Source organism: Emiliania huxleyi, assembly GCF_000372725.1.
Source record: "Emiliania huxleyi CCMP1516 chromosome Unknown EMIHUscaffold_18, whole genome shotgun sequence".
Taxonomy (NCBI): Eukaryota; Haptophyta; order Isochrysidales; family Noelaerhabdaceae; genus Emiliania; species Emiliania huxleyi.
Window position 1 is genome coordinate 794,473 of NW_005200784.1, and position 14,790 is coordinate 809,262.

General features: G+C 64.8%; 4 protein-coding genes across 4 annotated transcripts; all 4 read left to right on the top strand.

Annotated features, from left to right (window-relative positions):
* Positions 1 to 1,406: 1,406 nt before the first annotated feature.
* EMIHUDRAFT_203248 (hypothetical protein) lies at positions 1,407 to 1,953 on the top strand (the record flags this gene model as incomplete). Its single annotated transcript, XM_005783496.1, has 2 exons — positions 1,407 to 1,530; positions 1,775 to 1,953. The coding sequence occupies 2 exons, from the start codon at positions 1,407 to 1,409 to the stop codon at positions 1,951 to 1,953; spliced, it is 303 nt and encodes a 100-aa protein (XP_005783553.1).
* Positions 1,954 to 3,033: 1,080 nt separating this feature from the next.
* Positions 3,034 to 3,828, top strand: EMIHUDRAFT_352867 (hypothetical protein; the record flags this gene model as incomplete). The annotated part of the gene is given in 2 exon segments (XM_005783497.1): positions 3,034 to 3,747; positions 3,764 to 3,828. A coding segment is annotated over 1 exon segment (563 nt), but the record flags the coding sequence as incomplete, so codon positions are not given.
* A 4,072-nt stretch (positions 3,829 to 7,900) lies between these two features.
* EMIHUDRAFT_434404 (hypothetical protein) lies at positions 7,901 to 8,879 on the top strand. The gene is made up of 2 exons (XM_005783498.1): positions 7,901 to 8,267; positions 8,547 to 8,879. Exons 1-2 carry the CDS (start codon positions 7,908 to 7,910, stop codon positions 8,646 to 8,648), a joined length of 462 nt encoding a protein of 153 aa, XP_005783555.1. The 5' UTR covers positions 7,901 to 7,907; the 3' UTR covers positions 8,649 to 8,879.
* A 3,279-nt stretch (positions 8,880 to 12,158) lies between these two features.
* On the top strand, positions 12,159 to 14,271 carry EMIHUDRAFT_462847 (hypothetical protein; the record flags this gene model as incomplete). The annotated part of the gene is made up of 3 exons (XM_005783499.1): positions 12,159 to 12,737; positions 12,782 to 13,246; positions 13,291 to 14,271. 3 exons carry the CDS (start codon positions 12,159 to 12,161, stop codon positions 14,002 to 14,004), a joined length of 1,758 nt encoding a protein of 585 aa, XP_005783556.1. The 3' UTR covers positions 14,005 to 14,271.
* Positions 14,272 to 14,790: the final 519 nt, after the last annotated feature.

The following is a 14,790-nucleotide window of genomic DNA, read 5'->3' on the forward strand; positions in this document are numbered from 1 at the left end:
GCAGCCACACAAGTCAGCTTTGGGAGCTCTCGGCGACGCCCAATGCGTGCGCCGGTAGGGGGGAGTGTGTGCGCGCGTGTGTGAGCTGTGGATTGTGGCAGGCTGCTGCTGCTGATGGGAAGTGTGCTCTGTGTGTGGCGCTGCGCTGGCGTGTGACGCGCGCGTGCTGTGCGCGTGTGCGTGTTGGATGCGCGTGCGCGTCTGCGTGTGCTGCGCGCGCGCGCCGCCGGTGTGTGCTGTGTGCTGTACTCTGTTGTGCGCCTGTTTGTGCAGCTGGGAGGCGCAGGCTTGTCTGGCAGGGCTGCGCGGCGGGCTGCGGCGTGCTGTGGGTGGTCGCGCGCCTGCCTGTTGGTGTGCGGCGGCCGCTCAGCCCGCCCGACCGGGTCGTCGGCGGCCCAGGGCGCGGGCATGCGGTCTGCGCTGCATGTGAGGCTGTGTGCGCGGCTGGCGCGTATGTTTCCGTGCGGCGAGGGACGCGCGTATGTGTTCACGCTGCGGGCGCGGGCGGGCGCGGAGGGCGGCGCGGTCTCACCGCGGTCCGACGCCCGTTGGTCTTCTGCGTGACGAGGGTGGGCGCGCAAAGAGGCCTTGCCGCCATCGCGTGCCGCGAAGGAAAAAGAATAAATCTCAGGGCCCGCCCACCCCAGGGTATCCCTCTCAGCACTCAGGGACGACCCATTGGGTTGTAGCTCGATCGGTCACACCGCCATCGCCGTCGGGGAGAGGGGGGACGACACTGCTTCGGCAGCGTGCACCTCGATCCTGTACCGTGTTTGTTATGACCCCCCCCGATGAACACACCAGTGAGGGAGGGCGAGACGATCGAGGGGTCCCGTACCATGCGGAATCGACCCTATCCGGTGCTCAAGTGCTCAAGCTCTTTCGGGTCTCGCCGGGACTCGCTCCAAGAGACCTCGCTCGAGATTGCTGGGTTTCGGCTCCTATACCCAGATAGAGGGTCTGTTCACCACGGTGACATCCTATGCAGTAGGTAGGTAGGTCCGGTTTTGACCACCCCAGTCCCCAGAGGGCCCTACCAGGTAGGTATTCACTTTTTTCGTCTTTTTTCGCTTCGCTGCGCGGCCTGGGAATAGGTAGGTAGGTGGGGCACGGAGCCTGGCGATTGGCGCCCGCAATGGTAGGTAGATAGGTAGGGCGTTTGTCAGGGTGCGCAGACCCCCTCTCTGACTACAGTGGGTTGCGGGCATTAAGAAAACGTCGCATTAAGAAACCCTACCAAGCGATTTCCGCAAAAATCTAAGAAACCACGGCGCGCCGCAGGCGCGGCCCCGAGAAAAGGCCAGACACGAGTGTGAACGGGAGCCGCAGCTCAAATTTCTCTTCGTTCGCCTGCCTGCGGCGCGCACTTGTCACTTTCCAAGTCTGCGGTGTTCTGAGTGGAGTGGATGGAGGCGTGTGTGCGTCTTCCCGTCATCCAGAGAGCCGACTTGGCGGCAGACTCTGGCACCGCACTCGCGGACCGCAGGCAGCTTACCTCTTACCTAAAAATCCTTCGCGGACTCAGGGCCGGTGCTTTGACGCAGTATATTGTACTTCGAGGTAGTATGAACTCAGAACGGCCCCCCGAGAGCGCCTCTTCGACGCCCACGGGTCCCAGGGGGTCGGAGGGGTTGCGAGAGGGCCTGGACTATTTTTTGTTTGAATCCCGGAGGCCGTTCGAACATATAACGTGCGTTCCACGTGCCCGTCTCCCCAGCCAGCAAGGACAACATGCTAGCCCAGCAGGCCGCTCTCACCGCCGCCCGCGGCGTAGGCAAGGCGGCAAAGGGTGGCAAGGGCGGCGGCAAGGGCGGTGGCAAGGGTTGTGGCCGTGTGGCGCACCAGACCCACTTTGCGCCGCCGCCCTCAACGCCCGATACTCGGTTGAGCCGGCGGAGCGACGGCGGCAGAGTTGCGGCCGCCGGCGACCTCACACGGCGTCGAGCGCCGTAGAGACGGCCCCGAGAGCCGCCGCCAGGTGTGCCACGACCGCGGTCGCGAGGCTCGTGGCGATGGATGCGCCAGATCCGCTTGCGCCGCCGCCCTCAACGCCCGATACTCGGTCAGAGCCGGCGGAGCGATGGCGGCGGAGTTGCGGCCGCTGGCGACCTCACACGGCGTCGAGCGCCGTAGAGACGGCCCCGAGAGCCGCCGCCAGGTGTGCCACGACCGCGGTCGCGAGGCTCGTGGCGATGGATGCGCCAGATCCGCTTGCGCCGCCGCCCTCAACGCCCGATACTCGATCAGAGCCGGCGGAGCGACGGCGGCGGAGTTGCGGCCGCCGGCGACCTTCCCCTCGACCACGCCGCCGACCCGTCGACAAGCACGTGCGGACTGCCATCGAGAAGAAGGAGACGGAGGGCGGCGCATCCGGAGCCCGCGGGCGCAGCGGGCGCGGGTCCGGGCGCGGGCGGGCGCGCGCGGGAACCCCGCCAGCGGAGGCGACAATGCCTCTGGCGGCTCTGCAGGCGGCGCGCGGCGCGCCCCTCGCCGGTCTCCCGCACGCTCCTGAGGGCCGAGAGGGCCGAGAGGCGGGGTCGGTGACCCGGGGGCATGGGCGGTGCGGCCCGCGCCGCGCGCGGGCGCGTGACAGCCCGTGAGTGCCGAGATCAGGTCCGTACTTCGACGTAGTATGGGCCCCCGGCGGCCCATCTACAGCAGCGGCGAAGTGAGCGTGTTTGTGGTGTTGGTGTGGCGTCTGAGCTTGGATCTGTGACTAAAGCCGGTTACCACTGATGGATCCCCACCCGAATAACACACAGTGAGCGCCCCAGCGCTTCACTACGCCCTCCGCGCGAAATCTCGCTAGTGCTGTGAGAAAGTATATTGTACTTTTGAGTAGTACGGGTACGGTTCCCGAGACCGTTCGGGCCGGCGCTCTGGCTTGATTGAGTGCCCCGCCCGGAGCTAAGAAACCACGGCGTGGGGTGGATGAGGGCTGTGGAAAGGCTTAGAAACGGCGGCGTGCCGCAAAACACTGTTTTCTTAATGCCCGCAACCCACTGTACAGTAGGAGCCGGAACCCTGGTGTGCCAAACCGCTGTGCGCCTTGTAAATCGCTAGCACAACTGCGTGCCCGGGGCATGCTAGACGGCATCCGAGCAGCCTGCGGCGATGCGCGCCCGTGCCAGCTGAGGCCGCTCCAGCTCTTCCTCGCGTGGAACGGCGTGCTCGTCCTCGTCTATGAAGGCTTTCCAGACTCGCTGGCGGGCATCAAAGGCCGCCTCGCGCCGCGCTACGGGAGAGAGAACTTTGGAAGCCGGTGGCCCAAGACGACGCTCGCGGCCACGTCTGACACGGCGCCCGAGCTCGCTCTTCCCGAGCTTGAGCGGCTCAGAACGCTGTGCGTGGCACACAGCGCGGGCCTGCCGTCAGAGCCGGTGCCGGTGAAGGGTGTCGAGGTTGTCGAGTACAAATGGCGCAGCCTCGAGGCAGAGGGCGCGCCGCAACGAGCCGCAATCCCTCTTCCTGGAGGCGGAGGCGCAAATGGCGGCAGCTCCGGCAGTTCCGTGGGCGAGGAGGAGCGCGAGCGGGTGTGCGGCTTAGACGAGCCCGAAATGTACCCGAGACTTGCTCGAGATACGGCCGAGATGTACTGGAGCGGCCGAGGTGTACTCGAGATACCACCTAGTTGGCCGGGTGCTGACCGGACGGCGAGGCGCTTCGGTGTGAAGCCGTCTCTTCACAGCAGCAAGGTGTGACCAGGTCCGCTCTGTGCTGTCAGAGTGGGACGACACGGCCGCGTACCTTCCCCTCGCCAACAAGGTCAAAAGCCAGTCACACGAGGAGAGAGCGGTGTTTCGACAGTGTGGCGCACGTCCTAGCAGGGAAGACGGGGCACACGCACACAAGCATGTGGCGCGCCCCGCTAGCCACGAATTGAGAACTGGCGCCACTTGTGACCCTCTTCCCTAGGTGGGCTCCCGAATCAGCTCCTACCGCCACGCCTCCCCCGCCGGCGCCACCCTCGTCACCTTCCTCGCCACCTCTGGCGGCGACCAATGGGCCTCTGTCCTGCGGCAGCTGCGCGCCTTCCGGGAGAGCGTTGACGGCGCCTTCCCGGGCCGCTTCGCCTGGATGGCAGAGGAGTCGCTGCACTGCACACTGCGCGCGCTCGATACACCCGCTTCACCCGATTACGACCCCAGGGTGGGTGGGTGGGATACAAACAAGCCGACGGACAGCGAGAGACTGCAGCGCACGAGTTAGCACAAGCACAGAGGAACGCTCTGCAGCTACCACGAGGATCTCAAGTTTCGTAATCTCTCGAGTCGTTACAGACTCGGGGGGGGATCTGTCACGTGAGTGGTCAGAATTGGTTCCCCACAATATCAGCTCAATATCGAAGGTTCTCCTTCGCTCCCTCTGATCCTCCTCGCTCCCCTCAAAGCTCGAGGAAGGCTCTTCGAGATCATCTCCGTTGCTCCCCCCGCGGTGGGGAGCATGTTCCATAAAACGTCGTGGGGGGTCGGACCCCCCCTCAATTAGCATGCGTTCGGTGCACAATATTCGCTGTATGTCGGCGACTTAAAGCTCGGCGGCCGTCGCTCGCGCCGGCCGACTCCCTGTCCCCCCGCACCCGCCCCCGCCCGCCTCCCCGCCCGGACGCTGGCGTGCTTGCCCTGCCTTGAGATGGACCGCGCGCGCGCTCCGATCCAGTCCTGGGCGACGCGTGTGTCGATGTGGGGGTGCTTCTTGTGAAAGGAAGTTTTTTTGTGAGCCAGCCTTCGATGTTATGTGAAAGAAACGCCGCAAGGCGGTCATATTCATATCAACACATAAAAGACAACCATGGGCGGACACACACACACAGAAAGAAAGAAAGAAAACAGTGAACGCAAAAAAAGGGATTAAAGAAATAAAATAAAAGTTTTCAAAAGGGGCGCAAGTTACGCGGCGAGGGAAAAGGGAGCAAACAGGGGCAGCAAAAGGGACAAAAGGGACGCAGTGACGCCAGCGGCTGGCAGCGGTGGTCAGGGCGACCAAGCCGGCGATCGCGCTACACTCAGAGACAGGGTTGGTCGGCGTGCGGGTTCGCTGTCCAGAGTCCACCCAACGCGACTCAGAGGTGCATGGCCGAGCCCGAGGCGTCCGAGGCACCGAAGGCAGAAGCCTGGGACGTAAGCACAGAGAAAGGTCACTGCCGCTGGCCATCCCGAAACCGGCACTCGTCGTAGACGGGAGGCGCGGCGTTGAGCTGGTGTTGAGTGAGCGCAGGTTGGATTGTTGTCGTGTGTGCGGCAGCAGGAGGTAAGGTACGAGGAGCTCAAAGCGAGTTGAGAGTTGCGATGCTTAAAAGAGGCTTGTGTGGAGAGGTCGCCAAATACCGCAGAAAGGGGGCGATAATTGCTGTGAACATGGAATAAAGAACATGGAATAAAGAACGCGGAATAAAGAACCTTGGAAAGAACTGTGAGTGCAAACAACACTGGGCACGCGCGAAAGCAGCCTCCTTGAAGTCAAAGGGGTCTAGATTTGGAGCGCAGCCGAAGATCAAAGTCCCGCAGGCTGCCCAAAAAGGGGATGGGAGGAGGACAGGGTCCCCACCTACACACGAGCAGGACTTTGGAAGGACGATCAGGGATGACACAGGGGAACGGGAGTGGGGAGCGCAGCGCATCGCGACACGGAGAGGGGGCTGGGCAGGGTTCACCCACACGACAGGGAAAGCGAAAGGAAAGTGGAAAGAACACGTCGTTGAAAAATTCTTTTGCGCGCAGTCCCGTGCCCAGTGTTGTGCGATGGTTCTAAAAATCGTGGTGTACCTGTGAGCTGTGTTAGAGAGAGATTTTTATTAACTCTCTCTGTGTTAGTGCCAGTGCGCGCCAGTCCCGTGCCCAATAAATAAATAGAGGTCATCTCCAGGAGAGAGGGGCGACGCACGAACACAGAGGCACAGTGCGCACCCCGCCCCGCTCACAGGGCGTGCATCAGTGTCGTGCGAGGGAGTTTTGTTGCATTTTTTTCCAGCTCTCGTGAGCTGTGAAGTGCGATGTGAGCTTCTTGAATTCTTATCAACCTATCTGTGAACAGACGACTTGCCTTCGACGCCTTGCCCGCCCGCTCCCTCCGCCTCCGCCTCCGCCTCCGCCTCTGCCGCCGCCGCCGCCGCCGCCGCCGTTCGGGAAAGCATGTCGGAGCTCACTGTTGCCGAGGTGAGGCGTCACATGGACGCGTCCGGCTTCTCCGCGGCGTTCATTCGGCCGAGCAGCGACAACGGTCGGCTTGAGAGCGGCCTCATCATATCGTGGGTGCAGACGCGCGGCCGACTCGAGAAGGGCTCGGGCGACTCCGGCAAGGACCTCGTGATGATGCGCGAGGGTGGCTTTCCGGAGGTCTTGTTGAGCGGCGTGGCCGGCCTCTCCGAGGCGGTCTTCAGCCCGTCAGGCGTGTCCTTCGCAGTGCAGACCAAGGACGCCCTTCTCCTCGGCGACACTGCTGACCTGTCCACCCGCTCCTGGGTGACTCTGAGAGCCGGAGAGAGCTTCGCCGGGAGGCCGACTTGGGTGCGCGAGGAGTCCGTCCTGTTTGCCGTCAGCGGCGGCGAGCCAAAGCGGGACCGGCTCTTCATGCACAAGCGCGGCCAAATCAAGTCCGAGCGGGGAGGCCCTCTCTTCGTCGCCGCGCACGGTGGCGCGCTCCTAAATTGGGATCACTCGCAGGATGAGGATGACGCCGCGCACATTGCTGTCGTGCACCGGCTGCCCGACGCGATGCTGGCAGAGATTGTCCTCATGGACCACAGAGATCGCGGTCTAGACGACCGGTCCGGCTCCAAGGTTGTCGCCGTCGACTGCCGGCAGGAGTATTGCACTCCGCAGGTCGGCTTCCTCGCCCCCGACGCGCTGGACGGCCCCCCAGGACCCAGCCTGCTCCTTCGGCTCAACGCGCTGCCGCTCCTCAACGGTGGGCACTTGTGCGACGCGGAGCGTCTCAAGACGTTGCCCAAGGACGCGGTCAAGGAGGCAGTGCACGGCCTCTGGCTCATCGAGGATCTCAAGGCGCCGCGGCTCAGCCCCGTGCATATGGGGCCGCCGAATCGCATCGACGTCTTCAGCGGTTCGTATGGCCGCCCGGGTGCTGCGGAGGGCTTCCGGCTGGACCCGAGCCGATGCAGGGTTTTTCTCTCCGCGCGCACCACCGGAACGGAGCAGCAAGCGGACGGCGTACCGATCAGCTACTCGGACGACCTCTACGAGCTGTCGGCGGCCGCCGAGGGCGACGGTTCGCTCGAGCTTTTGCCGCTCCGCACCGCGACGCACGAGGGTGGTCCGGGCAAGGGCTGCAAGATTCCTGTGGCGTATGGGGAGACTGGCGGAGACAGGGGGCAGGGGGAGGTTCTAGTCGTCTACCACCACCGGAGCCCCACGGCGCGGGGAGACCTCTGGCTGGCGAGCCAGTCGAAGCCCAACCGCTTTTGCAGCTGGCGGGGCGGCGCCTCTGGGCGGGAGGCGCGGCTGACCAAGACGATGCCGCTGTCGCTGCAGCACAAGCTGCTCACGCCGACCGAGGTGATGGTCCGCAACGAGGCGGCCCCTCACTGCGGCGGCAAGGCGCTGCCCATCCACGCACTCCGCTTTGCGCCGGAGGGCGACGGCCCGCTGCAGCCGCTGCTCTGGCTGCACGGCGGGCCGATGTGCCAGCTCTCGTTCGACTACAACCCGCTGCTCTCCTGGCTCGCGTCCTGCGGCTACCTTGTGCTGGCGCCCAACTATTCGGGCTCGACTGGCAACGGCCTCGGCTTCATGAACCGCGTGATGGCGGACGGCTGCGGCGTCGCCGACCTCTCCGACTGCCTCGCTTGCGCGGAGTACCTCAAGACCGAGGCGCGTAAGGTCGAGCCGAGGCTGGACACGTCGCGAGGCGTGGCTGTGGCGGGGCACTCGTGGGGCGGCTACCTGGCGTCGATGTGCTTGCTGCAGCACGTCGGCGGCGAGAGCGTCTTCAGCTGCGGCGTCTCGATGGCGGGCATCGCTGACTGGTACGTGCAGCAGCGCCACACCGAGGTTCGCTACTACGATTACGCGCTGATGGGGGGCTGGGTGTACGAGAAGGAGGTCGCCGCCCGAGCGCGCGAGGCCTCGCCGATCACGAGGGCGGCCGAGCTGCGCGCTCCGATCCTGGTCCTGCACGGCGACAAGGACATCGACGTGCCCTTCCAGCAGGTTCCGCCCTTCGTGGAGGCGCTCAGGCGGTCCACTCACGGAGGCGCCGCCGTCGAGTACCACGCGTACCCCGGGGAGGGACACGGCATCGCGGGCACCGAGGCGCCTTCCAGTAGTAGTAGTGGTAAGCGACTCTCGTGAGGGGCACGGCATGGCGGGCGCCGAGGCGCCGGGCTGGCCGGACCATGCCCTCTCCACACCGCGACAATGCCCCTGCCGGCCCTTGCCCGCCACACTGCCCCTGCCGGCCCTTGCCACACTAGCCCTGCCGGCCCTTGCCCGCCACACTTACCCTTCCGGCCCAAACTCACGACCGCATACACCGCTCTTGTCCCCAGCGCCCACGGCGCATCCTCGGACGCGTCCAAGACACGGCCACAGGCGCAGGCGGACGTGCTCGACCGGCTCCGCACCTTCCTGCGGGTCAACCTCAAGCCGTGGGACTTCACCGACAACCCGCACGGAGAGGTGGCCGCTTACTAGGGCGAGGTCCCCGCCGTTCTCTTGCCAGGCTTTCTGGTGTGTCACGCTTGACGCACCCACGCGGAAAAAAGCGCGGAGAGAAAACGAAAAGCAAACGCCGGATATTCTGGGGTTTGACTTGTCACATGCACATGACAACACACACATGCACGCGTTACGTCATTGCATGTGCTACCATGTTTGTGGCAGGTGACAGCGAGAGATGACATGAAAAAATCTCCACTAAGCACTGCCCGTACCCCACTGGTCTAGGGGACCGACTAGGCACTACCCCCACACGCCCGGTGCAGCGCGACGAGGAGCATGCTCGGCACGAGCTCGTGGTACACCGCCTTGGCAAACGAGGGCAATTCGAGGTGCACCACGTTGGTTCGCCACGGATGGAGCGCGAGGGTGGGCTCAAAGACGTCGACGTACGCGGCGCCCGCCGAGGCGCGCGCGAGGGCATTGGCGGCGGCGGTACGCCACGAGGAGCGGTCCTCCCGCTGTGGCCACTGGGACAAACTCAGCAATTCCGTGGCCATGTCCATTCGTGACCATTGAGTCACGCAGGCGCCGCGCAGGCTGGACCATGCACCTTTGGGACCACCGCCAGCAGCACCAACAACCCCATCGTCCTCGGCGGTGAGATGGGCGTTCGGCCCGATGGCGAAAGCGGATCCCTTCACGCGCGCGAGTCGCCTGAGCGTCCCGCTCACGTATGCGCGGTACCGCCTCACCCAGCTGGCAGATCCATACCCCATTGCCGTTGCCGCCGCGGGTGTCAGCCTAGTTTTCCCATCGTGATCGCTCTCGTTGGGCGCCAAATGGAGGGCGAAGGCCATGGGCCGCACGTCAACCCACTGAACCGTCACGCCAGCGTGCTCCCACGATGCACTCACCTTCCCCGAGTTGGAGTCGCCAACCAAGTACAGCGTCCTCTTGCCAACTCGCGCCCACCAGGCCAGCGCCTCCCGCACCTCCACATCGAGCACATCCTGCCACTGTGTGCATCGGCGCAGGTGCCACCGCAGTTGACCACTCTGGGCCACTGCTCTGCCGTCGTGCGACTGCCACCATCCGTCGGATAGGTCGGAGATGGCCACAGGCCGCGTGCAGCGCTGGTTCGCCGTGGAGTTTGATCCACGGATGACAGCGTAGCTCGTCGCGCGCACAGCCGTGGCCCCGTGCGGCACGCTCTCGCAAAAGGTTGGCCGGCTGGAGCCTTCGGTCGCGAGAGCAAAGTCGGTCGGATGTGAGTGCCCGATGGCATCGAACCTAGCATCTGGCTTCACGCTCCGCAGCGTGCGGTTGCAGCTGTAGAAGTCGGCGGTGAAGTTCAAGTGGAAGCGGCCAGGGCCGGCAAACGAGTAGCGCCATAGCAGGTATGCGACCCCGTCGTCATAGTCAGCGAGGTTTGGGAGACTGTAGACATCAAGCGAGTGAGCAGCAATATGAGCGTGGTGCAACGAAAGAGTGCCGCTGATCGAGACGCGGATCATGTGGCGGTCGTCCGCAAGCTGGGCGCCATCTAGGGCAAGCTCGGATGCATTGGCGCCGCGCACTACCGAGAGCGACGGCGTACCTGTGGCGAGACGCAACACCACGCCGAAGGGCGCCCCCGCATTGCCCACGAGGAGGTCCGCCATGGAAGTAATACCCGTCGTGACATGAGCAACGATAACCTAGACCTCAGCAGCCTGCAGTCGATGCTGGCCCCGACAGATCCATCCAGATCCATCCAGCCGAGGCGGAGGATCCGGGCAGAAAAGAATTTTACAAACGCACGACACTGGGCACGGGACTGGCGCGCACAGAAAAGAATTTTACAATCCGCGGTCGCACAGCACGATTCACAGCACGATTCACGCAGAAAAGCATTTCAGAAACCCCAACGGGTTCTGACAACCAACCCGAGGTTACCGGAGAGCAGCTGAGTGAGTCTGCCTCCCTCGTCCCCCTTCACCTCCGTTGAGTCGCCCTGCCCCAGTCGTCCACAGAGCAAGAGAGCACGACCGGCGGTCTGGCTAGTCAGCCCGCAGCCACTCTTGATGACGCCCATGAAGTACAGGAGCGATCGCAACTCGCTGGTCTCTCCGCAAGGCCTCCCGGACCGCGTCGAATTCATCGACGCGGGCTCTCTCGGCTACGGGACCGGGCCCCAGCTTCGGCTGAGGGCTGACAAGCTGCCGAGCCCAAATCACTTCTGAGAGCCGTGATTTCTCTTGTTGGGTTTCAAAAATCTCTCTCTGAAAGAAAGCAAAACAACACTCAAGGGAGGCATCACTACTCACTTTATGCAGCGCCTCGCACGCCGTCCTCGCCTGGTCGCTTTGCGGGATTGGCGCGCGGCGGAGATTCTTTATCCTGCGTTAAGTGCCACCCAGTGGCAGTGCGCGCCAGTCCCGTGCCTGTGTCGTGTCACGTGTGTAAAAATCTCCTTGTTATTGCCAAGAAAGAAAGACAGAAAACAGACGACCCAAGGCGGGATGAGAGGACGGCACGCCGCCACCACACAGCTCACAGGTCACACAGGGATTTTAAGGAGAGAAGTGTGGTGCTAGCCGTCGCCCACCCTTGGGCGTCTGCCTCTCTCTCTTCCTACCTATCTCCCTTCGCAGTCCCTCGCCGATTCTCGCTGCAAGCAACCTTCATGCCACCTCGCGGTCGTCCCACTCTCGTCGTTCTCTCTCCTGCCTGTCGCTTCATCCTCTGTCTGTCTCGTCGCTCTGCGGCGAGAGAAAGAAAGAAAGAAAACGGAAAGCCAAGGAAAGAAAACGGACAACCCAAGGTAGGGATGGGAGGACGGCACCCCGCCTGGAAAAGAAAGAAAGAAAGAAAACACACAACCCAAGGGAGGGATGGGAGAACGGCACGCCGCCACCACACAGGGATTTTAAGGAGAGGAGGGTGTGATGCGCTAGCCGTCGCCCACCCTGGGGGGTCTGCCTCCTCGTATCTCTTTTCGCAGTCTCTCGCCGCTTCTCGCTGCAACCTTCATGCCACCTCGCGGCTGTCCCACTCTCGTCGTTCTCTCCCTCGTCACTTCCCCCTCTGTCGCGTCGTTCTCTTCTGCCTCGTCCTGCGACGCCGCCGCCTGCCGGTCCCTTGTTCTCGCGGCTTCTTTCGCCTCTCGGCGCAACTCCGTCCTCCTTGCGGCGTATCCTGGCCCCTCGAGTCTATCGAGCTCCCCTCGCGCAAGGACCACATTTCTGACTCCCACTCCGATCATTTGCCTCCAAGTCATGTTGTTGCTCAGGTCCACTCTCTCTTCGAACACTCGTGCCTCTACGGATGATGCCGGCGCTGGGGTCCCCTTCGGATGCATCGTGACATCTGACAACTGAATTTCCACTGGTTCGTCCTCCTCTGAGTCATCTTCCCCGTCCTCCTTCCGCTCGGCTCTTCGCTCGGTACGTTCGGTGTGGCCCGCCTGGAAACCCAAGGAGCGACTTCGGGCAATTTCTTTTGTTTGAGATCGTTGGCCATCAGCGCGGTGGTCCCCCAGGTTTCCAGGTTTGCCGGCTCTTGATGATCTGCCTCCTCGGCGCCCTCGCGCCCGCGCTCCTCGTCCCCGCATCTCCGCCTGTGCGAGCGCGAGTCGTGCGCATGAGCGAGACCGACGCCAAGGCCGCCTGGCTCGCCAAGAACCTACCGACGTGGTCCGGCGCGGGAAAGGTCTCTGCCGACTCCTTGGCCGAGGGGCAGGCCGTGCCGGCATGGCTCTCTGACGGCCTCGGCAAGGTCTCAACGTGGAGCCAGGCGGCGGGGGCGCTCCGGCAGGCGGCGGCCGAGTTTTCCGCCCTCGCAGAGGCGTGCGGCTCTGGCGATGACGTGGCGTGCGCGACGCTGACGCGCGAGGAGGCGTCGAAACGCGCCTGGCTGGAGAGGCTCGACGCGCCGACATGGGCCAAGACGGCCTCCCCGGCGCCGCTGGCGGCGCTCTCGGAAGCCGAGGCCAAGGCCGCTTGGCTGGCGAATGCGCCATCCTGGGGCAAGGCGGCGACAGCACCCTCCGAGCCGGCGGCAGTGCAGGCGGAGCAGGCGGCGGCGGCGGCGGCGGAGGCAGAGGCGGCCAAGGCTGCCTCTCTCCCCTCGCTCTCTCACACCGTCCACCGCCCACGCGTCTCACTCCACGCGTTTCGCGAGGCTAGGAGGCGTGGCTAGCGAGGCTCGAGGCGACGCCGTCGTGGCTGGGCGAAGGTCCGGCGGCGGCGGCGGCACCGGCGGAGGCGGAGGCGGAGGCGAAGGCGAAGTGGCTGGCGAGCCTCGACGCTCCATCATGGGGCAAGGCGGCGGCGGAGCCGGCAGCTCCCGCAGGGCCGGCTGCAGAACCGGCGGCACCGGCAGCAGCAGCGGCGGCCGAGGAGGCGGAGGCCAAGGCTCGCTGGCTGGCGAGTCTGGACGCCCCATCGTGGGGCAAGCCGCGGCCGGCGGCGGCGGAGGCGGAGGCGAAGGCGAAGTGGCTCGCGTCTCTCGACGCGCCGTCGTGGGGCACGCAGGCGGCGGCGGCGACAGCACCCTCCGAGCCGGCGGCAGTGCAGGCGGAGCAGGCGGCGGCGGCGGCGGCGGAGGCAGAGGCGGCCAAGGCTGCCTCTCTCCCCTCGCTCTCTCACACCGTCCACCGCCCACGCGTCTCACTCCACGCGTTTCGCGAGGCTAGGAGGCGTGGCTAGCGAGGCTCGAGGCGACGCCGTCGTGGCTGGGCGAAGGTCCGGCGGCGGCGGCGGCACCGGCGGAGGCGGAGGCGGAGGCGAAGGCGAAGTGGCTGGCGAGCCTCGACGCTCCATCATGGGGCAAGGCGGCGGCGGAGCCGGCAGCTCCCGCAGGGCCGGCTGCAGAACCGGCGGCACCGGCAGCAGCAGCGGCGGCCGAGGAGGCGGAGGCCAAGGCTCGCTGGCTGGCGAGTCTGGACGCCCCATCGTGGGGCAAGCCGCGGCCGGCGGAGGCGGAGGCGGAGGCGAAGGCGAAGTGGCTCGCGTCTCTCGACGCTCCGTCGTGGGGCACGCAGGCGGCGGCGGCGACAGCACCCTCCGAGCCGGCGGCAGTGCAGGCGGAGCAGGCGGCGGCGGCGGCGGCGGCGGAGGGAGAGGCAGAGGCGGCCAAGGCGCGATGGCTCGCGACTCTGGACGCTCCGTCTTGGAGCAAGGCGCCGGTGGTGGCGGCGTCGGACGTAGCGCCCGCCGAGCCCGCCGAGCCAGCGGCGGCGGCGGACGCGGCACCCACCAGTAGCGACGAGTGGAAGCCGGCCTTCGGGTTGGTGACGGAGGCGCATGCTGCGGGTGCGGCGGCAAAGGTGCGGGGCTTTGTCCTCGCCGAGACCCTCGCGGAGATGGCCGCCTACCTCGAGTCGAAGGGCTCTGCGGGCGGAGTCTGATACCGCCAGGCGCCGGGCGCCCTGAGTCTGCTCGGACGTTTCTTTGGAGGCTGCATGTGAGTGAGGGCAGGAGGGCGAGAGTGTGTACCGGCTGCCCCGACAGAGTGCTGGGAGACATGGGAGCGGCGTGCGAGCCAGCAGAGAGGGGTTGGACTGACACTGTGAAATGGTGCCGGCGCCGACACCGCGGTCCGCGCGGAACCATGTCTCTTTGGCCATGATACGTGAGGTAAGCTTTTGGCTAGAGTCTAGACAAACCGATGTTTTTGCGCCTGCATTTGCAGCAAAAGCTGCGCATAACCATATTGTCGATCTTGATTCTTGTGCCAACGAAGGCCACAGCCCCACACTGCACACACTACACAGCGCACAGGTGCAGGTGCGTGGTCCCGTCCGAGGACTGACCTGACACCCCCCACATCCGAGTACTCAGCCGAGTCTAGTCTCTATTCTCATAAGAGTACGCCAAGACTGAAGCCTGGTGCCGGACCGATGGCGATGCCGGCCCCTTCTCCTACGAGGGTGCGATTTCAAACGCCTTTGCCATGAACGAGTGGGCCGTGCAGTAATAGAAGATTTGCCCTGTGTAGTCTTCCGGGATCGTGATCTGTGTCCACTCTCCGAGCGTTAAGACGGACGTTCCAACCAGATTAAACTCGGGCGGCAGGTCGACAAAGGGCTCCGATCCGAGAGCGAAAGGGTGGCGCCCATCCCTCGACGTGCGCTCGCCACCCTTGAAGGCATAGGTCTTGCCAGGCTCGAATGGTTGCAGCGGTGGGTTGAAGT